Source organism: Telmatherina bonti, assembly GCF_933228915.1.
Source record: "Telmatherina bonti genome assembly, chromosome: 7".
In the NCBI taxonomy this organism is placed as follows: Eukaryota; Metazoa; Chordata; class Actinopteri; order Atheriniformes; family Telmatherinidae; genus Telmatherina; species Telmatherina bonti.
The window spans coordinates 11430711-11455376 of NC_136625.1; the positions used below are offsets into that span (position 1 = coordinate 11430711).

General features: G+C 37.4%; 1 protein-coding gene across 1 annotated transcript; it reads right to left on the bottom strand.

Moving 5' to 3' along the window:
* Positions 1-7567: 7567 nt before the first annotated feature.
* Positions 7568-14249, bottom strand: pold3 (polymerase (DNA-directed), delta 3, accessory subunit). The gene is made up of 12 exons (XM_079243216.1): positions 14141-14249; positions 13573-13628; positions 12811-12910; positions 12675-12714; positions 12360-12492; positions 12007-12262; positions 11822-11894; positions 11372-11516; positions 11084-11181; positions 10195-10274; positions 10021-10099; positions 7568-7961 (listed from the first exon to the last, which is right to left on the bottom strand). The coding sequence occupies exons 1-12, from the start codon at positions 14195-14197 to the stop codon at positions 7756-7758; spliced, it is 1323 nt and encodes a 440-aa protein (XP_079099342.1). The 5' UTR covers positions 14198-14249; the 3' UTR covers positions 7568-7755.
* Positions 14250-24666: the final 10417 nt, after the last annotated feature.

A 24666-nucleotide genomic window follows, 5' to 3' on the forward strand; every position in this document is an offset into this window, starting at 1 on the left:
CTGCTGCTGTGGATGTGGATCGAAATGACGTCACCCCGGCGGCGCTCCCACACCAACCAAAACACAAAGCAGGAAAAATGGGTCTCATTCACTGTCGGAACTTACTCATCATCTACACATTTCTGCTCACTTACAGACCTGGTTCATTATAACTCGATTTAATCCAAATAAACTAAAAGGTTTTACAAATACATGCAGAACCAGGTGCAACTTACTAAAATAATTTGCTGTTAAACATTCAGTAGAACAAAAAAAAAACAAACAACTTTTAATTAATACATTATCCACATGGTACAATAATATTAAGCAGCAAGATTGTTATACATTATAATGAACTGAAACTGTCCCAGGATTTTAATGTTTTTAATGTTTGCACACAAAAAAGCAATAGAAAAATACGCTTTGCATTTATTTTTATTTTCTTGGGTCATTGATGATAAGGATTTTAAATGTAAATGTTTTATTTTATTTATTTATTTATTTATTCCTATCATTTTTTAGTAGCAATAAGGCCCTGCGATGGACTGGCGAGCAGTCCAGGGTGTACCCTGCCTTTCACCCAAAGGATGCTGGGGAAGGCTCCAGCTTCCCCGCGACCCTGAATTGGACTAAGCGGTTAGGAAAATGAATTAATGAATGAATGTCACATCAACATGTTACAGCCAGGATTCTTAGATCCTCCTCTCAACTATTACGTAAGGTCCTACTGGCCAGATTAAAATCCAGGGGTGATAGATCCTTTTCTGTTGCTGCTCCTAAGATATGGAACAGCCTTCCCCTTCACATCAGAGCAGCTCAATCTGTCTCTGATTTTAAGTCTGTCCTTAAAACCCACTTCTTTGCGCTGGCATTTGGTCATACCTGAGCTTTTTCTTTGTGTATTTTAATTTTTTTTAACTTTTATCTTAGATTTTTGTTTTGTGTCCAGATTTTTTTTTTTTTTTTGATAATATGCAGTGTTTAATTTTAAATTGTGCAGAGTTGTTGTTTGTTGCTTTACTGTTCAGCACGTTGGGCAGTTGCTGTTGCTGTAGAAATGTGTTATACAAATAAACTTGAACTTGAAAGCAGGAAAACTGGGTCTCATCCATGAAACCTGGCATTGCCATCTTGGAATCTGGTCATGCCATAAGGGAAGATGGAATAAACTCTTTATTCAGTATATTAACAGAGTCAGCTTACCTCATTCTTTGGGCATATAACGTTGGTGAATCTGACCAACTGCAGCAGCTCCAGACAATAGACTGTCCCGACAGACACGTACGTTTACTAGACACCAGGCATGATTGCTGTCTCACTATTCTCACCCTGATGCTCCCATCACTCTGAAACAGGCTAAATGTGGGTTCATCAATCCATCTGACCTTCTTCCATTGCTATAGAGTTCGATCTGTATGCTGTCTAGCAAATTGAACTTCTTTTCTCCATTTAGTCTCAGTAATTAGCCATTTTCTTAAGGCTACATAGCAGTTCAGCCACAGTCCCTTGAGCTCCCTTCATAATATTCATGTGGAAATGCTTTTATATTTACCATTAAACATACCCTGCCTCTCACCCGATGCCTGCCGCTGCTAGGATAGGCTCCGGCTTCCCCACAACCCTGAATTGGACAAAGAGGTTAAGAAAATGGATGGATGAATGATTTCACCAAATATCAAAGTGATCGCTGATCATGATTCACGACTTTTTTCCAACCACATTTCTTTCTAATGGTTCCCCACTATTCTTGTCATTTTTAACAAAGCCCTAGACATTTCTTTTAAGTTTTAGAAGTTTCTGCAATCTCCGTGGACATTTCCTCTGCTATGACGGATGCATACCAATGACAGACTAACATCTTTTCCACAACCACATGTCTTTCTACAAATTGGTTAAAAATTGCATCAGTTGGGGTTAAATAAGTTGTTGCAGTTGAAAGAAAAGCAGTAATTATCCAACAGTATACTTGCACCTATAAGTTTGGTTAAATACAGGTGGTGATGTTTTATCAGCCAGGCAGTGTAAAAATGGGATATTGCTTTCTGTTTGTGAGTGTCTGTTATGAGCAAAAGGCTAAAAATCTGACAGCTCAAGGTATTTTATTACATACTGCAAACAGAATGTTGTGAGCCCGAATTGCTTTCTCACTCATCTGTTGTTGTTTTTTTAAAATGAACAAATATCATGTAGGGAGAGTTTGTGGTTTGATTTCATTCCTAGTGGAGATTGCAGAATATGTGAGGATACTTAATATGATGCTGTGTGTAATTAAGGGTAAATTATTTCGCCTCAATCTGTTGCTCAGCTCTGAGTGTCTTTGAGAAATGTTCAGTAAGTTTGAAAAAGCCTCCCGGTATCAGAGAAACTGACACCATTTGTGATGTTTCACACTGTGGGAGATGTGTTTATCTGATTTGCTTTAAGGGAAATATTAGGAACACTGGTGCCTTTGTTACAACCAGCAGGGGATATACTGTACCGTAACTGTAGCCTGTGACTCAGCTGTCCTCAGGACTGTACACTGTGGAAGCTGCAGCTGTGGGACCTCCTCTTAAATAAAAATGCATCATGTCTGACCTCATTCAACAGATGCCATAATGGAGCAAAAGCCAAACCACCAGTGGCTGCTGGACACATTTGTAGGCCACTCCCTGAAACACTGAAGGATATCCTTTTTCACAGAGAGCTTAGCTAATACAAATACAAGTTCCACTGGCCCACTGGTGTGTTCACAGAGGGAACGAAAGGGTGTGGCTGTGTGAACTAACAAGGTAGTCAGAATATCACTAGGCAACAAGTCCCCAAAGACCACACCATGAGTCAGTCCTCATCTGTGGAAATTGGGTTTTAGAATTAAAATAAGAGCTAAATGTTTATTTAATGAAAAGCAAATGGTTAATTCATAATGCTGTTACATATTTATCTGAGACCCCTCCACCTTCACCCCCCTCAACGCTTCTTAGCATCCAGCTAAGCCTATTAGTTGACAGCTGTGTGTTGCTTCTTACAGCCGTGTAGCTTGTGGATTTATTGTCATTATGAATGCATTAGGCTGATGGTGTCAGTGAATTTATGAGCGCTGACAAATAGGGGAAATAACCACATAATCGTTGTTGTCTTCACAACGCTGTTCTCGCATTAAAGATGAAAAAGATTTCCTTCCAACTGTGACTGTATGAGGCCAGTGTTCAAAACAAGCCTTTAAGGAGTTCAAGCTGAAAACACAGTAACTATTCTGTGTGATGAGGAATTTTTAGGGGTTTTAGAGAAGTATGTTTTTTTAAAAGTACAGAAGTCATGGATTCACTTTTAAAAAAGTTCAGAATTTAAAAGTATATTAGTGTTTTGTTTTGTTTTTTTTTATAGTGGAGAAAAAACTTAAGTGTGGTCTTGAAATATCATAAAACACTTCCCCAGCCCTTGTCCTTGTCTCCTGCTCAACTTTAGATATGATTTAAATCTGCTTATCATGTTGTTGTTTTGAAACTACATTGGATATTTCAATCCATTATGGCATTAAGTCTTTCGTTCATAAGAAAACAAACTCTTTTACCTACAAAAAACCTTTTATTGTGTAAATAATGTTATGGAGACCTCAGGTGGAAGGACCAAAGAAAGAGCCTTTTATACAGAAAGGTGTGTAGACACAGCTGTCTGCATGCAACTGCAGGTAATTTATCATGAGAATAGAATAGAATAGAATAGAATAGAATAGAATAGAATAGAATAGAATAGAATAGAATAGAATAGAGTTTGTTGCCAGTTGTACAAGTGAAAAACAGGTGCACTGGAAAACTTGTGCGTGTCTCTATCTCAAGTAACAAACAGTGCATCTGAGACAAGGTGTACAACTCCCCCGTGCTGAATTAAAGGCAGTAATGAAAACAGAAACACACAGAAGTGGGTTTGCCCTGAAATGGTAACAAAGATATTGCATGTGGTAACACTGCGGTAGTGTAGTCTGTTGCCTGAATTCTTCAGCAAAAGTGGGATTCATTATTCAGTGTCTGAGTGAGAAAGTGAGGATTTTCCTCTTTCTGAGCCACAGCGGGTGGGAAGAAGCTGTTATAGAAGCAGGCCCTGTGAGTGCTGATGCTCTTAGGTCTGCTGTGTCTCGGGTCACAGCCTGAGTCCACCCGCTGGAACAGAGTACGGCTGGGTGGTGTACTAAATGTCCCTGACAATGCTCTGTTATCTTCTCCTGCTGCACTCTCCACTTTTGGTCAGAGCCTAAGACCCCGAGTCTAAGAGCCTGAGATGTAAATAACTATGACTCAGGAGGTAAAGTGGCTGTTTGCCAGCTGGGATGTAACTGGTCAGACCGCTGGTTTCTTCCAGCAACATGTCAATGTGTTCATGTAATCACATATTAATCTCATATTTCGGACAATAAAGCATGCCCATATGAGCCAGTGGGCATCTCATTTGAATGAATAATAATAATAATAATGATAACAATAATTAAAATATAATAATAATAATAATAATAATAATAATAATAATAATAATAATAATAATAATAATCAGTCAATCAAGTTCTAATTGCTGGTGCTGATTTGCCACCAGCTTGTGATATTTAGGTCAGCCCAAAAATTAAAAGTCCTAACAATATGAAAGATGATTAATCACTATTTATTGCAGATGTGTTCAAACTTTGCTCAGTAAATGGAGTTTACTTCCTGTGCTTGTATTTGAACAAGTCTGACTACAGGGTGTAAGTGATCGCTCATCCGTGAATGAAATCATGTTAATACATTTGTTGCTTAGCTGCATGTCTAATCTATGTGAACATGTTTGAATACACCAGCAAAACTCACATTAGAGTAAAGGACTCTGATTTTTCTGGTGATATTTCCATTTCTGCACCATAATAAAGAATAGACAGAACTTTTGGCCAATCATTACTTTCTCTTCCGATCGTTTCGGTGTAAATCCTCCTGGTCATTTGCAAAATGTCAAAAGATTTTTAGAAGCACCGACTACGCTGCAGGTTCCCAGAGCCCAGCAGGACTGCATCAATTAATCATCACTCACATTAATAATTAAGAGCTTAGAGAAGAAGAATTTGATTATACAAAAGCTAAATCTATAGTTAGTTTGCTTTTGCAGGCTATGTTGTCCTTATTTCTACACTTGTATTCCATGATCTCATCTGCCAGCTGGGATCCATAATAGCTCACAAATGCTGGAATCCAGGGTCATAATTACATTTCCACGTTATAAATTTTCATTGCAATGTCTGTTTTCTTTGCTCGGTGGTCCTCTCGCTCTTTTCAGGGGAAAAGTTGTACCTGAACTCTGACCTGTTTAAAAGGCTGAGGTGTCAGAACAGAGAACAGGGTTTGTTTGTACAGGAAAACAAGATTAAATTGAATATATATACATATATATATATATATATATATATATATATATATATATATATATATATATATATATATATATATATATATATACATATATATATATATATATATATAAATAACCCAAGCCTAGCACAGGAAACAAGAAATATTTCATTCTTTTCATTCAACACATGATGAAATGAACAGAACCGAGATGAAAACGTTCAGAAAAAAAACTAAATTCATATTACTGTTTTACCAGATCTGTGGGAAGTGATGAGACCTTTCAGATCCAAGCTTAAAGGAAAACCCTTGGTGGTTGTTTTCTGTCTTTATATGGTTCTTCCCTGTGTGGTCCAGCCGGCTCAGAAACACAAGGTTTTCACTGTCTTTGACACCTCAGATACAAACATCTAAATAAAGTGTAAAGAATGGATAAAATAGTCTGAAAGAATTATAAATATAGTTGGTTTCTTGTTCATTTTGCATGATTGAACAAATTTGATTCTATTCTACTTATTTCTAAGAACTAGGGATGCATCGATCCACTTTTTGCGAGTTCCGATCCGATACAGATATCTGAAATTTGAATATCTGCCGATACAGATATTTGCCGATACCAAATCTGTTTATGTGAACATTATTGTGACTATGGTTATTATTGCTCTTATAACTGTGTAAGATTTCATTACGTTGTAATAAATGAGCCATCCTTTCTGAAGTTACCTCACCAATACAAATATAATAACATTACAGAGCTAACAATTTCAACAAGTTTTATTTTGATTTGACACATTTTACTGAAATACAACTATAAATGTGTGGTTTTGAAACAAAGATCTTGCTTTTAGTGGAACAAAAATGTCCAATTTTAACATTCAAGGCATTTATTTCTTTTAAAACATATCCGAAGTGTGTTATCAAACACATCTGTGCTGGCTTGACTAGTGTGGTATCGGGTATCAGTTGTGGCATCGGTACACTTTTATTAATACCAAGTACGAGTACACACGCTTGGTATTGAGTCGATACCAATACTGGTATCGGTGCATCCCACACAGGCCCTCAGGAACTGAGATAAACTTTGGCTTTTCATCAGGGAGCCCCACCATCTGACTTTCAAGACCAAATAAATCCTAAATATACAGTTTCTGAACACCTGAACACATTACCCAGCTGCTGTATTAGGTCCAACATTACTAGTACCAGGTCTGACCCAGTTTCCTTCAAAACAGCCTCAGTTTCTGGTGTCATAGATTCACCGAGGTCAGGAAACATTTCTGAGAGATTTAACTGCATATTAACACGATGACATCACGCAGTTGCTGCAGATTTGTCGGCTACACATCCTAAACCTGCTCTTCTGGACTGAGATCTGGTGACTGTGGAGTCCACTGGAGCACAGTGGACTTACTGTCATGTTTTAGATAGTATCTCTTGGAGATGATTTGGGCTTTGTGACATGGTGCATTACCCTGCTGGAAGTATCCATCTGAAGACGCTACACTGTGGTCATAAAGGGACGGACAATGCCGAGGAGGGCTGTTGTCTCAACAAAAACTGCTGAGTGACCTCAGTGTTTCATCCACCAGCAGAACCTCAACTGTTCATACTTAAGAGGCATCCATGTTTTCATTATGTTTTCAACAGATTCTGAGCCTACAGTCTGAATATGGACCCAAAATGGCCTCAAACCAGACCTTTTCCACCTTCTATTGTCCAATTTTGGCAAGTCTAAATGAATCGCAGCATGTTTTATGTATGTTTTTATGCATGTTTTATTTATGTTTAGGAGTGGCACCTGGTCTTCTGCTGCTGTAGCCCATCTGCTTCAAGGCTGTAAACACACAGTCTCTGTAAACCCTGGACATGGTTGTGTGTAATAATCCCAGAACATCAGCATTTCTGAAATACAGCCGCCTGTCTGGCACCAACAACTAGGACACGTTCGACATTTTCTTTCCAGTCTTCACCATGTCTACCTGAAAAATACAGAGTAGCTGCTGTGAGACTGGCTGATTAGACGTGTCAGAGGTTGAACCGGTGTAGCTACACAGTGGCCAGCGATTGCACACTCCTATCATTTAAACAGATTAGCAACAAATCAGCCTGTTTTCTTTGAATGATTATCATTTTAGTAAAACTTATCAATAGAAGACAGAGGAAAAACTTAGATTCAGTTTGAATATTTATTGAACATATATTCATAGAGATACTGGTAAAAAAAAAAAAAAAAAGCAGCAGTAAAATGCCTGCAATCCTGAACTGGAATTGTCAGCGTGTTCCAGTCTGACTGAAAGGTGTGCTGCTCTCGTTAGACTGCCCTTACATGGAGAGTTTGAGGGGAATCAGTTGTCTCAACACACTGAGCCGTCTGCAGCAGTGCTCGTCGTTTTTCCCAGCCAGTAAAAATGTCGAACATCATCTCCTGTTACTTCTTTTGGAAAAATCCCATAATGGAGGCCTGTTTAGATCCTTTATTTGAGCTCGCTGAAGCTTTCTTCTGACTCTTCTTCTCGTTCTCTTTGCTACTCGATGGGGGTTTTGCTTTAACAGGCTCTCTTGCAGCTTGTTTGGTGGCTTGAACATCCTCTTCTGTCTCAGAGTAAGATTCGCTCTCGTAGACCTTTTCTGTTACTGTGGAAAAGATGGAAATGAAAGCAGAATAAAACAAACCATATCTGGACAGAATAATGCAGCTGACGTCTTCTGTTTCAGCAATTTTGGAAAAAAAAAAAGTTTAGGTTACAGATATCTCTATTTACATGTTTACAGATGTAAGTTTTATTTTCTTATTTTTCTTTTATTGTGTTTTTACTGTTGTCCACATTGTACCGTCTTTTAAATCAAAGTATTTGTACTTTTAATTTGACTTTGATTCTCGGTCAACAGAGGTTATGATAAATATAAATAAAATTAGATTTAAATTGGGCACAATTCAGCTGAAAACCTTCCTTTTTCATGATTCTTATAGTTAGGATATGAGCATCTCCTGAGTTGGAGTCTGCATGTACGGGACCCAACTATCCAGGTTATGCTCTTTGCTCTTATAGTTATGGGTAGTCTAGCCAACCTTTACTTATGTAGCAATGGGGATGTTACCTGATACACTGAGAAGTACCTTGCTCCATTTCTCTGATATATTAACGTATAAATATATGACAATATTGCCGTCTGTAACTTATTTCTCCTTTTTTCCGCAGGTCTTCCTGAATAAGTGCAGTTGTACATGTTGTTCTGTCTTTCCTGTCGTCTCCACCCCAACCAGTCGAGGCAGATGGCTGCCCTCCCTGAGCCGGGTTCTGCCGGAGGTTTTCTTCCTGTTAAAAGGGAGTTGTTTCCTTCCCACTGTCGCCTCATGCAGCTCAGGATGGGAGACTGGATCGAAGTCGTGACTCGATGCAATTAGTTGGTTTCTATTATAGGATATTTATGAATTGGCTTGAAATGATGTGTATGTAAAGTGCCCCGTGACAACATTGTTGTGATGTGGTGCTGTATAAATAAAGCTGAATTGAATTGAAAAATACAAGTTTAACAGTATCCGGATGGATTATTTAAAACTCTCTTAATATTTTCTGTTCTTTCTATTTATGAGACATTGGTTTACCGAATAAGACCCTCTAGAGTCATCTGGAGCAGACTGGGTAATGATACCTTAAAGCTGGGATAGGTAATCTTGCTCAGAGACTTTTTTTTTCTTTTCCCCTTACTCTGGGTGAAGTGGTTCTTCGTCCTGATAGTAGTCTATACATTTTGTATTCATGAACAATTAGAAATACAGTTAGACCCCTCAGTTTACTGTAAATCTGTAAAAACTCTGACCAATCCAAATGTTCAGACTGGAATGGAGTTGTTCATTTCTTATAAAAAAAAAGCCTTGGATCACACAAGTAGCCAAAAGAGGAGGAGCCAAGACAGGGCGCCACTTTCACATCTTGCTAGCTCCCCAACATTACCTACCCCAGTTTTAAGTCAAACTTAAAGCTGGGGTAGGTAATGTTAAGACACCTTATACCAAACAAAGTCAAAACTCTTTTGTCAGTCCTGCTTTTAACTGAACTCCACTGTATTATTGATGCATTTACTGATAAAGAGTCTACGTATAATCTACATTTTTTTAAAGCTTGTTTTATTTTAGTATTTCACTATTTTGCTTAATTGATTATTTTATTGTCTTGATTTAACTCTACAACATCCAGAGGAAATATTTATAATGTAATGATTACAACTCGTGATCTGTGTCCAGAACAGGATCATTCATCTGCTGGAGGACCAGTACATGTTGTTTTTGTGTTTCATTGTTCACAGTTTGGGCTGCATTCATTTACAGCAGCAGGCTAAATTTTTGGACACACTTTCCTATTGCATTTCATAGGATATAATAGGAGTATAAGAACTATTTAAACAAAACCAGATTGATTAATTGATATCAGATGTTTCAAACTAAATTGGAAGCATTTTAAATATAAAAACAAATTTGAAAGCAAACTTGTTGCTTTACTGTTACAGAGTTAAATCGTTGCCAGATTCACTGACGAGCAGTTTGAAAACACCAGCTTGGGCTTTGAAAATAAATGTTTTCATCTTTTTTTAATTCAAAAATCCTTGTTTGGCCGGTTAAATGACACCGTGATCCAAAACAGCATCGTTATGAAACTCTTTCAATGATTTAACCGCCACCCTGTTTTCATACCCATGCATCCTTCGTCGTCTAAAAAGGTGTTTGCCTTCAGAACGCGTCTCCTCTTCCTTGTCCGTGTTTCTGAATTCTCCTGTAAAAAGCAAAGTGATGATCCATTATGGGAATGAATGCAGTGGATGTTTTCTAACAAACAATTCTGACGGGAACACAACAAAAGAGACTTACATGTGAAGGTTGGATTGTTTCAAGCTTCTTTTCAGGACTTTGTTCTTTTGGTTCCGTCTGCAGAGGAGAATCTGGAATTACTGAAAAAGGGAAATAAAACAGGTTTCAGATGCTTTTGGAGGTACTGAGTTTGAGGCGGAGGCTCAGAGAGGATAGAGGCTTTGCAGGCCCTGCTACAGGTTAGAGATGCCTCGTCACCGTCCACTTATAAAACCAACAAACTCTTGTTTTTATTGCTTTACTGCTGTTATTTCTGATTTCACTTTGCACTGTATTTTATGTTTCAAATGTTGCTTCTTACCGCATGAAGTGCTTTGTTTTAACTGCGTGTTAAAGTGGTCTATAAATAAAATTGAGTCCAGTTCTATCAGAGTTTCCCCTACTTCACAGAGGCCCTACCAGGAAGGTCACGTTCTTCTCATCCTCTCCTCTCCATATGCCAAAAACTTCGAGGAAACACTGTCTATAATTACTCAGAAAGTTTGCAAATTTTCCCTGCTTCTTAATCCATCCCCCTCCCCAAGGAGTCCAATTTTCTGGATTTATAAGAGGAATAAATTTGGGGCTAAGCTTCACAAAGTGTAATTATGTGAAAATGACATATTTGAGCGATGCGAGGAGCTTAAATGTGTTAATGAGTCTCTACAGAGACTTTGTCACACAGCTGGTCCAGGGTTAGAGCGGTAAAAATGACTAAACTAATGTCAGATCTGTACTGCCTTTTCCTCAAAAAGCAAATGTGTCCCATCCAGTTTAAAAAAAGAAATCAATAAAACACATTCTCCCCCAATTTCACCAGGTCATTGTCAGACTTTTTTCCCCTTTTGGCTCAAACTCTTGCAACTTTATCAAAGAATGAGAATAAAACAAGTCAAAATAAAAAGCTAACCATCTTCATCACTGCTGTCTGGTTCTGGTCTCTTGATCCTTCGCCTCTTTTTCTTCTCCATTTTTTCCTCCTCGCTGTCAGAGGTCCGCTTAGTTTTGCTGTAGAAGATAAACAAAAACAAAGTGAGCACCTTTAGTGATCATTTTAAAAATCATTAAAAGCCTTAATCAAGGTGTTTCTGTGTCTTTATCCCACGTGTCAGGTTCAAATCTGCAATGTTTAATCATTTAACAGTCGAATTCTTCCTCTACTTTGCAACAGATATCCAACATGAATATGAACACACACCACCTGGAGTCTTGTTTTGTGTCATCCTGCGGCTGCACATCTGCAGCTTCTTGCTTGTCTTTAGGCTGTAAACACGGACGTTGCTGCTCTGCTGTGGAAGATAACGGAGCTGCTTCTTCCTGCTTTAAAGGTTTGTCAGTTTTTTCTGGAAAAGTGGGGAAAAAAAAGTTATAGTTGGAGAAGATAGGGCCAAAATTAGATATATCAAATGTCTGATTGTTGGTCACTTTCGAGTTTTACATTTAATGAATTTGTGGGGGAAAAAAAAAGATCAATTTACTTTATTTATGTTCTCCTCTTTACATCACTGGGAAGAACGTGAAATAGAAGTGATCCAGTGGATCAGATCTATGCAGACTAACTAAGCTTTTGGTGATAAAATAACCTGATAGCCAACCTCGGTCTGTCATTTACAACCTGTTCTTGCATTAGACAGCTAACGTCACTTACTGCTTGTTTGATTTCCAAAAAAGTTACTCATGGGATTGGCTTTAACAGCCGGCTTGCTTTTAGGGACGTCAACCTAAAATCCAAAACAAACCAAAATTAAACAAACAAAAGTACAAAACATAAAAAACAACCTCATTATTTCTCTTGAACACAGTTAACTTCAAGAACGGGACACAAAGACATACTGTAGGACGATCCTCCTTCTGATCAGACTTCACTTCTTTGCCATTATCATGATTCTTAGGCACCGATTTACTTGAAAACATTCCCATGATGCCTTTTGGAGGCTTGACGGATGGTTTGGAAGCCAGTTTGGCATCTCCATTCATTGCAGACTTTTTGTTTTCAGGGTCACATGTTGGAGCTCGCTGCATTTCCCGCACCTGCTGCAGCTCCACAGAAGACATGGGCACAGCACTGGCACATCGGATCGCGCTGTATCTGCCAAATGAAGGAAATAAATGCCAACTCAATGCTCGACATTCATCTTTTGTTAAACAGATTTCCTAATCAAAAACTGTGGTAAATACTGCCATACCTGTTGCAGTTCTTCAGATGGTCTTTTACAGCATCATAGTCGACACTGTAAAGTGGAGCGCTGTCTTTCAGCAAAGCTTTCTGTACACTGTAGACATGAACACTGACCACCAAGCTCATCTTTGCTTTGAATTCTGCAGAAAAATAAACAAACATCTGACAGCTGATTTGGAAAGATGTAAACTGATGAGAAATGATGTTTAATTATGGGAATTTTTAAATCTTTTATCTATATAACAACGTAAGTTGATGATTAGTAGGGACTGAAAGACACAACTCGTACTAAGTCATGCAGGAATAACTAATATTTACACACCTTCCAACTGGTCTTCTCTGACAATTGACACCTTATGACACTGAAAAACAAACACAACACCAAACAAAACAATTTAAAAGAAAAAAAATGTGATTAGAAAAGTGCCATAAGAGCGAGAGCTGTCTGGATTTCTCACCGTTTGACCATTGTCCACAAACTTCCCAGACACAAGGTAGGTGGCATGGAGCTGAGGTGAGCTCTCCTTCCTCTTGTGATCCAGATAATGGTAAAGCATCCTTAAAGCATGTTTAACAGACACCTGAGATTAGACTGTATGGTTTACTCTGTTTCAATGTCAAAAAATTGATTCATGAAGAAATCAAGACAAAAAACGTTAATATTAGGGCTGTGATGATATGCTTCTCTCCCAATCCGAATCGGATTTTTTGGGTGCCGATTCGATTTAAATTGCGACTCTCAAAATTGTTTGATATTGCTACATTTTGTAGATTAAAAAGAAACAAAAAAAAACTTTTTTTGCTCGTAATTTTTCTTGATTTCAGTAAGGAAAAAAACAACACAGTAGCCAGACTATCATTCTGCTGCTATAATGCCCAAGAAGACAAGTAAACAGATCAATAAAATCAATAAAAATGACAAAAATTTTATCATGGATTATTTTTTATTTAATTGAAAGAAAAATCGATTTTAAAATTGTGAAACAAAAAAATCCCAATTTTCGATTCGAATTTCCCACCCCTAGTTAATATTGTCTTTTTCTTGTGAATTTATCTTTTGAGAAAAAGCTGAAGATTCCCTGTCTTTATTCTTTAAAGTCAGGATCAGATTCTCGGTCATTAGACATTTCTTAAAATATTCACCTGTTTGAAGGCTGAGAACATGATCTTGGCAAAATTTTGTCTGATTCCCAATAAATCTACCACAGAGAAACACTTACTGTTTTGCTGTATTGACATGGACTCCGAGAGTGTGACTCAGCCATTTATAAGTTACCTATTAAAGCGAAAATACAAAACAGTGAATGGATGTAGATGAATTGGGTTTGCAGCCAAAACAAAGGGAAGAGCATGGCCTCGATACTTCTCAAGTTAAAATAATTTCTTGCTTTCATCATTGTCATAATTGGGATTCATGACAATCATTTAACGCCTTAGCCATGTTATAGTTTTACTGAAATCCTAAACAGCAGGTCAAACATGAGGTTTTTCTCACATGCAGAAGTTGAAACCACTCAACTGTTTAAAATAAAAGCACGCGGATAACAGTATTGCACCATATAATTCATAAGCCGAATGGCCAAAAATGTCCACATAAATACTGAAAATAGGTAATCATGTCTCTCGACACGCTTTTATGGTCGGTAATGAGAATAAACTCCTAAACACACAGATTTGTCAAGGGAAATCAAGGGCTAAACATGTCGAGGCTAGCTTACGTTTCAAATAAATATCATCTCAAGCAGAACAAAAACTACACTACACATCGAAAGTTAAAGGCAAAGTTACTATTTTGTTGTGGTCATTGACATATTCATCAATATTATCCAGATAAAGCTCGTCCATCTTCTATAATCTTCTTCTAAACTGCGAGTTTTGTTAAACTAATTTAACTGCGCGGGAAGGCTTTTATTTACTTCCGGTCAAACATCACGTGACTACTTATTTTTCCGGTGGAAAAATAGCTGAAGGCTGCCACCTACAGGTCACCATGGGGTATTACCGATGGTGAATGAAATGAAAGAAAATGTAATGAAAAAAATACTTTATTAATCCCCAAAGGGAAATTTAATATTGTGGTATATAATTAACTTGAGAAGGTCTTGTTTCAGAGGCGAATGGTTGCTGGCAGGAATGATCTTCTGTATCTTACATCGGATCTGATGTAATGATATAATAATCTAATACAGAGTTCCAATGGCACCTTGAAATAATAATAATAAAAAAGGAACAGCTAATAACTCATAATTATTCAGTTGACATTTAGAACACATATAGATTCACTTACGGAAAAAAAAAATCCAATTGCTTGAGATCTCTTTATTCTTCTATTAATTGCTTTACCTTCTCTATCAGAAAGGGACTTATTACTCAGCTAATTCTTCCAATACTTGACCATGCTGATGTTGTTTACCAGAACACCTCTGATACAAACCTCCATTCTCTCAATGTTATTTATCATAGTCTGTGTAGATCTGTACTAAGGTGTCCTTACAGAACACATCATTGTCACATGTACACATCAATGAACTTGTTAGTAATAAAAAGCAAAAAGAAATTTTGATTGGCTTCAATTTATTTTTAAATGCCACTATCTTAGTTATCCATTATATTTAAAATTCAATTAAACTTTATTTATATAGCGTCAAATCACGGCAATGCCATCTCAATACTCTTTACAGACAGAGAAGAAAACATAATGAAAGCCAATTCATAATAGCCTATATAAGGAAACCAACAGATTGAGTTGAGTCCAACTCAACGTCCCATCCTGAGCAAGCACACTGGTGACAGTGGGAAGGAAAAAACTCCCTTTTAACAGGAAGGAAACCTCCGGCAGAACCCTGGTCAAGGACAGGCAGCCATGTGCCTCTGCTGTGTGGGGGGAAGAGGACAGAAAGACAACAGACAACAGGAACTGCTACTCCCGGCCAGGGAGACCTGCTGAGACAGGAGACATACATGTTAATGATGCAACATTGTTATTGGGGGGGGAATAAAAGAGAGAGATAAAGAGAAAAAGAAAGAAGCTCAGTGTATCAGGCAATGTCCCTCAGCAGTCTAAACCTATAGCAGCATAACTAAGGGATGCTAACCATCCCTAGCTATAGGACTTATCAAAAAGATAAGTCTTCAGCCTAGTCTTAAAGGTGGGGAGGGTGTCTGCTTCCCTAACACTAACTGGGAGCTTATTCCATAAGAGAGGGGCCTGATAACCAAAGGCTCTGCCTCCTGCTCGGCTCTTTGAGACTCTAGGAACCACAAGTAAGCCTGCAGTCTGCGAACAAAGTACTCTGCTTGGTATATAAGGAACAATGAGGTCTTTGATATATAGTGGTGCCTGGTTGTGGAGGGCTTTATATGTAAGGAGAAGGATTTTAAATTCTATTCTAGATTCAACAGGCAGCCAATGAAGAGAGGCTAAAACTGGAGAAATATGATCTCTCATGCTGGTTCTGGTCAGGACTCTGGCTGCAGAATTCTGGATCAGCTGAAGGGTTTTCAGGGCATATTTAGGACAGCCCAGTAATAGAGAGTTACAGTAATCTAGTCTCGAAGTAACAAAAGCATGAACCAGTTTTTCTGCATCACTCTGAGACAGAATGTCCCTAATTTTGGCTATATTTAAAACAATTTCTAATCCCATTTGGGTCCTCATGTAACCTCAGACATACTGACCACTTGTTTTGTTATGTTCCTTAAATTAAGAAAGAATTTGGCCGTCGAGCATTCAAATTTAAGCCGCATCAGACTGGAACAATTTACTAGTGTCAATCGGATCCATCACTTCTCAGCAAAGCTTTAGGGCAGCTATATTCAGATACTTACAAACAACTTGCTCTTGCTTCTGATATTGTTTTATTGTCCTAAATAATTTTACTTTGAGTTATGCTGTGCAATGGCCCATCATGATTGTTATTTAAATATGTATGTCCATGGATATACTGTACTTCTGATGAATGTATTTTATTTTGCTTGTACCGAGGGTTGGGTTTATAGGGGTGATTAGAGAGCTTTGTCTAGTATGACTGTTGTTGCTATGTCTAAGTAAGGATTGTATTGTTATCTGTGTCTGTGTTGAGGACCCCCTCGAAAATGAGATGTATCATCTCAAGGGGCTTTCCTCTCAATAAATGTAAAATTTCAAAGTAATAATTCAGTTAAAATAAAAAAAGAGAAAAAACAACAACAACAATAAAACAACCTCTCACCAACCAGATTATATAAGTGTATAATTATCAATTATATAATATATAATGTGGATTTTTTTTCAAAATAAAATAAGATAAAACATTACTACATATTATCAGAAATTAAATGTGACTAATGTTGCTACTGTCACTAAGTCAGTTGTTTTACATGCAAAAGCATGATATTTAAGTTTAGCAGCAGGTTTGGCTAAATTCAAGTTATTTTTATATAGGCTGTTTACCCTGTTTTATTGGTTCAAAATGAATTAAAACACAGAGATGACATATATCTTTGTCCAAAAGGTAAAACAAGTTATAACAGATTTAAAAAAAAAGAGCAAATATGAAATACTCAAAAACAAGAAATATCTTTAACATTTGCACTTCAAATATAGAAAAATATGTGATATTTTTTTAAAATGATTTTTTGCATTTTGATAGGAAAATATTGAAATATAGCTACTGTATGTAAAGATACACTGTATGCAGAATGTATAAGTGGAAAAAAATCTTTCTTTTTTAAAAAAAAAAAAAAAAAAGATAGGTTCTTCAAATTTAAGATGAATTGCATTACTTTTCATTACTTTAAAAGAAACCATTCTGGACAACATATCTGGACATAAAACAACAACAACTACAACTAAACCTTTACCTATCAATAACTGTGTTTCATACTTGTGCCTTTCGCAGTCACTTCTCTTTTGTAAAACATCGCTCTCATGCAGAAACTTTACAACTATTATCTGTATTTTGCTTTAAAATGAGAAACCCTGGAGGCCAGGTGGAAATGGGTCAGGGTGTTATTCTCACAGAAACATTCCACATCTCTGACAGATCAGCAGGAAATCATCATCATCATCAAAAAGTTTGCATGTTTATTGAATTTTGATGATCTGCTGCTGTGACACAGATATTCACAGTGAACAGTTGGAGTTAAAAAATGCCAGCACAATGATTGCATGCTTCAGTTAATCGACTGATGTCTGCATAAAAGCAAAATTAAATGATAGATCATGAAAATCTTTGTGCATAAAAAAACAGAAAACATGTCTGAGAGCAGCTATGAGCATATCAAATAAATTGCCTGAAGCACAGAGAGCAAAGTCTAATTAGGGGCTCTAACCTGTGTGTGGAAAACAATGATGATGACTGGTTTCCAGGTCCTTCATTCATGCTCCCATTATAATGTGTCAGTGGTTCTGTTCCATCCAGGCAGAAAGCCGAAAGATTGATTTGTAGGAAACGAAACAACCTTTTCAACCTCCATCATATCATAGAGGAATAATAACAACTGCCCTTTGATCCCCCCTGGTCAAGTTCACGACTTCCACTTGTAGAGGCCTGCATGTGCAGTAATCCAACCCGTGTAAAATGAAAACAGAATTTTAATTTTAAAAAAGCTGTCAAGTCTTTCCTTAGTGCTGGTTGCTCAGTAGTGGCTTTGTTTACTCAATTAACATTGAAAAGGAAAACATAATGAAAGGCTCAAAACACAAAAGATGTGAATTCTGTAAATTACGAATATTTTATTGGCAATAAATCAAGTTAGACTGACACACAGCTACTGACCACCACACAAATTTTCCATCTGATGCCAAACACTGCAGAAAAAAATGGCCCCTAGACTACATTGCCCCAAAGAGGCTCTGTGGCGCAATGGATAGCGCATTGGACTTCTAGTTAGCTGTTTGAGATGGTATTCAAAGGTTGTGGGTTCAAGTCCCACCAGAGTCATTCTTTTAAGATCACTCAAAGGTTTCTATGCACTCAGGTCATCACATAATGTCTGGAAACCATATATGGGATGCAAATGTTAGGAGTGTCCCTGCTGCAACACAGCTGATTTAAATTAATGGCTAATTGTATACCAGGTGTGTTGCAGCAGAGAAACTCCTGCAGGACTATGGCACTCGCGGACCGGAGTCGCCTACCCCTGTCCCAAACTGAGGCGTAGGCGGCTAAAAGTCTTGCTAAATAACACATAAGCACTGTACACTTAAAAAATGTACTTTTATTCAAAAAGCCTCTTTTATGGTTTCATTAAGTTGATTAATTCATGGATTTCTTCTCATGTGGGATATTGATGTGAAAAATTACTAGCTGTCTTTAATTCATGACATAACAGAAATCTTCATTAGATAATCCTGCATCCTGTAAAAAAACAACAAACCTTGATGTTGTTACTCATGAAAAGTATTTTGAAATACAAACTTTTGCTTGTTCAAAGCTTTACTTTCAAAACAAATAAATGTATATCCTTTGTCATTTGTCTTCCAGGAACCACTGTGTGCCACTTTTCAGTCACAGCCAATGTCAAAATTAAGCTTCTTCTGTTGGCTATTTGACCCTTCATAATTAGACACAATCAGAGTCCAAAAAGATTCGTTTGAAAGTTTTTTTTATTTATTTATTTTTTTTTACAAGACATGGTTCTCAGTTTAGTAATCAGTACTGTCGGTTGCTGTGGTAAAGTTGCACATTTACAGGAGAAGAATAAGAGAATATTGAACTTGCTGGCACAAAAAAGATGCAAATGCACTTTAGGCTGGTTCTGGAAAAGTGATTCTGCAGTTTGAACTATGCCATAAAAAGCTATATAAAAAGCATTTTAGAGCTGTTCAAAAGGCACAAAAGTCAAAGCTGCTGTGTTTGTAAAAATGTAATCGATCCCTGAAGTAGTCTGAAAAGCCATTTTACATGGAAAACAGACTTTGTTCTGAATTTTATCCTTCCTGCTCTATGGATCTCAATGGGGTAAGATGTGTATTTTTTACAAGAGTAAGACGTCAAGTTGCTTCTAGGTTACTTTTGAAAGCATAGTTTGTGCAAGTCTATTAAAACAGCCTTGCTTAAGGTAGCGTATCCTGCCATGATACTTATACGACACCACACACTCAGTTTGTTTTAAATGAGATTATGGGGCTTCATAATCATCGCCATCATCATCATTATAAAGCACACGTCTTCCCTCCTTCAGGCTTTCCCTGGATGGTGTTTCAATAGTGCCAATATCACCACTGTCTTTGCTTATTTATTGAATGAAAATAAAGCAAAGTATTTAAATTTTTCTTGCATTCAAAAGTCTTGCAAAATAAAATCAAATTGTCAAATGTGGTTAATCAATATTTGTGAGAAATCATACAGGAGAATCTTGGCCCTGATCTGGCATTTCCTTTTCCAATATTTCACTACTCCACATATGTTACTCAGAGCTTGATAGGCTGTTGGGTCCATTTCATTTAGAACGGCATGAAAACTCACTTCATTGAAGCTTGGCATTTGGCATTTGGAGTGACTCTGGTGGGACTCGAACCCACAACCTTTGAATGTCTTCCCAGTAACTAGCTAGAAGGCCAATGCGCTGTCCATTGCGCCACAGAGCCTGTAAAACCACCTCATTGCACTGAGTAATATGAAAAACACACCAAAGACATGACGTTATACAACCAGTGAACATTATTCTATAAAGGTTGTCAACCAGTAGAACATGGAAATGTAGGAAAGTAGAAAAGGATAGGAAGGAAAGAGACAGGTTGTTTAGATGCCCCCCCCCACAGCATATTCAATGGACTTTGAAAATGCAGATCTTTGGCAGTACAGCATAGTTATTTCTACATATATATATTGCTATACTATTCACCCACGATCAGAACAAAGGGTTCCAAACTGGGAGGAAGTGGAGCATGCTGGTTTGCCAAAAGTGGAAAATGGTTGAGCATAAACCACACTGACTAACAACCATGCTAATGTGAGAGACACCTGGAAATATAAAGGCCAACATATATAAAGGGAGCATAAATGGGCCGTAAGCCAGAGATGTCCTGTTCTGATTGTCAAGAGCTGCTGTTCAACAGGTTTTAGATGTTTCCTGCTTCAGCACACTTCACTTACAAAGGTCATCAACAGACTTGGACTGAAAGTTATTGAATGGAAATAAAGCAAAGGGTTTACATTTTTCTTGCATTCAAAAGTCTTGAAAAAGTGAATCAAATTGTCAAATGCATGAAAATCCTGTGGTTAATCAATATTTGTAAAAATTCATAGCCTGAAGGAGTAGAGGAGAATCTAGACCCTGATCTGGCATTTCCTTTTCCAATATTTCCCTGCTCCACATGTTATTCAGGGCTTGATAGGGTGTTGGGTCCATTTGATTTAGAACAGCTGAGTTGGAGCATGGAAAACTTGCAGGACTGTGGCATTTGAGGAACAGGGGTCATTCATTGAAGCAGCTTAATGTTTATAACATGAAACTCAACATATATAGTTTTTGGAGTGTAAAGGAATGACTCTGGTGGGACTCGAACCCACAACCTTTGAATGTCTTACCCAGTAACCTGCTAGAAGTCCAATGCGCTGTCCATTGCGCCACAGAGCCTGTAAAACTACCTCTTTGCACTGAGTAATATGAAAAACAATGGACTTTGAAAATGCAGATCTTTGGCAGTACAGCATAGTTATTTCTACATATATATATTGCTATACTATTCACCCACAATCAGATGGGTGGGCGGTAAGGCAGAGATGCCCAGTTCTGATTGTCAAGAGCTGCTGTTCAACAGGTTTTAGATGTTTCCTGCTTCAGCACACTTCACTTACAAAGGTCATCAACAGACTTGGACAACAAGATGTTGCAGAGATCCATCAAATTTGAATCAGGTGTGTTGACATTTCTCAAATCTACAGGAAGAAAGCCATCAAAGACTGATGGACCCTTCTTTTATATCTAATTGTGACACCCTTACCAGTAAACTGGTTCATCTGCTGATAGTGGACTATCCCAGTAAAGTGACTGTGTTTTAGACATCAAATTCTAGATTCCTTGGTACTAGCTGATTACTTATCAAATCCAGTCAAATCAAATCAAAGATACTTTATTCATCCCAGAGGGGAAATTCAAGTTTCAAGCCAGCTCGTCCAAGGTTTGACATACAGACATGTAACATTAATGACAAAAGAAGAATACAGAACCAAGCTGAAGCATAGGCCACGCAGCCAGATTTACCGGTGCCGCTTTATTACAGATAAGAACAGAGTTACATTAGGATCATAGAGGGCTCGAGAGAAAAAAGATCATATAACTCCGGAGAGTTATATGACCTTTGGTGAATATCTTGAAAATATTCTAGTGCCAATTTAGAGTAGCCGTTTAACCTGTTTTTGGAGTCTGGGATAAAGCTAAAATATTTGGAAAAAACTCACGCCTACTCAGATAAACATGCAAATCTGGCACAGAAAAGCCAAAGTCAAGATTTGAACCAGAAACCTTCTCACTGCAAGACAGCAATTTAATGAATTATCATGCATCTTTTGTGTTCAGTGAAGAGTAAATATGTGTTTAGACTATGTGTTTAGAGCCATTTACTCGAAACAAACTGAGTGAAGTCATACAAAGCCACAACCCTGCTAATGTCACACCAGAGACACACTTGAGTGCCTTCCTGCCCCCTCTGGTTGGCTCAAATACCTTTGAGGTGCGGGTCAAAAGTAAACCTCTGTAATCCAAACCTGCAAGCGAAAGAGATTCTGCCTGAAATCTGGACCCAGTTCTGATCCTCAGGGTCGACGTTCATCACTGCCCACTCAGACTGAAATTCTCTATTTGGCTTATCTCTCATTTTGCAGAGGATTTTCTAATGCACATTGTAGTGTTTTGCACTGCTAATTTCCTGATTATATCACTGTGAGTGTCTGTATGTGGTGGTCTGTTGATGTGGGGGTTTATTATCAGTTTAATCTTACTCTGCTTGCAAAACAAACAGCCACTATTGGACTTGTCAGTCCAGATAAGAAATTCAGACTAAAGTTTTAAATGACAGATGTAATCTCTTTGTGAATCTCACAAAGTTGCAGAATAACTGAGCTGTATTTAACAAGCTGCTTCGTATGAGCATAAAGATGTGTCATACTTGCAGGTGCTGATGAGACTCAATGGTGCCTGCAGATGCTAAACAGGGATATATTCAGACAACGATGCAACAGCAGGGATGCAGGAGATTTTCCCAATATGGATATTTGATTGTTTTATCACTCAATGTCTGCTTTTTAAAAGTTCTTCTTTTCTAACAACACACTAGTGAATTATTTCCAATGAAAAATACCAAATATTTGCAGAATTGAGTGCAAATGGACATATTTTCAATATACACACGAGGCACACTTCGAGATAGGAGTAGAGGGATGAAAGCATGTCTTCCAACAAAACAAAATTTCCCTTGTAAATATTATTTGGTTGTTTTGTCTCAAGTTGAAGGGGATATAAAAAAAATCACTTCTGTGAAAGAGAACAAGCCAGAAGCTAAGTTTCACAAACTATCACATACAGATATGTTCATTCTACCATCAAATCTCTTATTGTTTACATCCAACAGGTAGTTTTCATTTAAACAAGTTTAATTAGTACGTTCCCCGGTGAAGAGATGTCCATGAATAATTTCACTTTCATTCCATATTTCACCTGGATTGGCAAAGAGGGAAACAATAGCCAGAGTTTTACCACCATCTGGACCACTCATCATCACTTACCAAGCTGCACAACAAGCCTGTTGTGATTTGTAACCTGCAGAACACAGATATTCTGCCTGTGGCATCCTGTGCTAGCAGCTGGAGACAGTGACAGCATACAGGATGGAATACGTCCCATATGTCCAAATGGACTTGGGTAAAATGGCTTTAGTATGCTGCACCTTCTGCATGCAATTTGTTGCAGAAAATATAAATGGACTGAGCTGAGTTCAATGAGTGTTTTTAAATTTGAACTTATAATTTGTGTCGAATCCACTGAATACACTTCTTTTTCATATTCTGTTTGTATTCATATTATTTTGGGTCATATATCTATTTTAAATGTAATTTAGTCACATTTGTAATATTAGAGGCTCTTTATCTCTATCAGATTCTCTTGTTTAAATATAAAGTTTAAATAAATTCATTTAAAAAAATGCTACTTTTATTTATCCAAAGAGCTATTAAAGGTAGAGTATGTAAGATTTTCAAAATGTTCTAAATAAATTAACTAAAAAAATAACTACAATCATAATTAGATAGTTTTTTAAACATGTAGGTTCCAGTCTGTTCATATTTGATGCGTTATTAAATTACAAGTTTAATTAATGACAAAGACCCTTCTTGACCAGTAAAAAAAAAAAAAGTTTTTTCCACCAGTAGGGGGAGTATAAGCCCATTTATTGCAGAGCGGCTCTGAGCTACAGCTGACAAGCGATTCCTGCCCTATTGGAGCTGGCAAGGAGGAGGGGTGAGGGGAGAGTTTTGCTCATTACTGCCAGCCTGTGGTCGTTTGTGGAGGTAGCAGTTTTGTGGTTTTGCTCACGACCTGATGTTTGCCACCTGGTGGTGGAAAGAATCGCTCTGAAATCTTACAATGCTGGACAAGACATGTTAATAATAATAAAAAAACAATCACTTTGTTGGGATTAGGAAAGCATTATTTATGTTTATGTGCATGTTAGAAATGTTTTTCTTGCACGCTGGGAATGACATGACCCCCAAACCAAATTTAAAGACAATAATTCTAAATAAATGTAAGAAAAGAAATGCACAGTTCATGTCCAACTGCATGACACAGTGATCTGTTTCTTAATGCATGGGACCAGGCTAAACGCTGGATTAGTATGTCTATGTGTTGGAGACGTGTTGGAGACGCTGACCCATCCGTATGGTTTTAGCATCACTTCCTGTGTGTTTTAACCCATCCAATAAAATCTTCAGAACATTTTCACACCAGTAATCTTGTTTTTCACTGCAAACGTCAAAGGACTTCAGACAAATATTCATTTTTTATATAAAACCAGAGCCAAATAGGCATCAAAGTGGAACATAAATCCAGCTTTTAGCGTATTTAACAGCAATAAAAAACTAATTTGATTAAACGTTTTTATGTACTCTGGGCTAAACCTTGATGATTTATTCTTTTGTTAGAAATATTTCGGTTTAAGAAACTAAATGCAACACATGTAAAGAAAAAGTGATTCCTTCAACTAAAAACATCTATTTTCTTATAAAATAGCAGCACACAGATGTTCTGGCTGCTACACACATCTTATACATTTCAACTGCTCTGGTGCTTCAGATACACTTAAGATATTTTCCCCAGAGAAATGTATAATG

Excerpts from the sequence above, each read along its gene's own strand:
- pold3 (XM_079243216.1), bottom strand. The coding sequence starts at position 14,197 with ATGGACGAGCTTTATCTGGATAATATTGATGAATATGTCAATGACCAC. Across the intron at positions 11,895-12,006 it reads AGAAGGAGGATCGTCCTACA|GTTGACGTCCCTAAAAGCAA; the intron begins GTATGTCTTTGT and ends TTTGGATTTTAG. Across the intron at positions 11,182-11,371 it reads ACAAAACAAGACTCCAGGTG|CAAAACTAAGCGGACCTCTG; the intron begins GTGTGTGTTCAT and ends TATCTTCTACAG.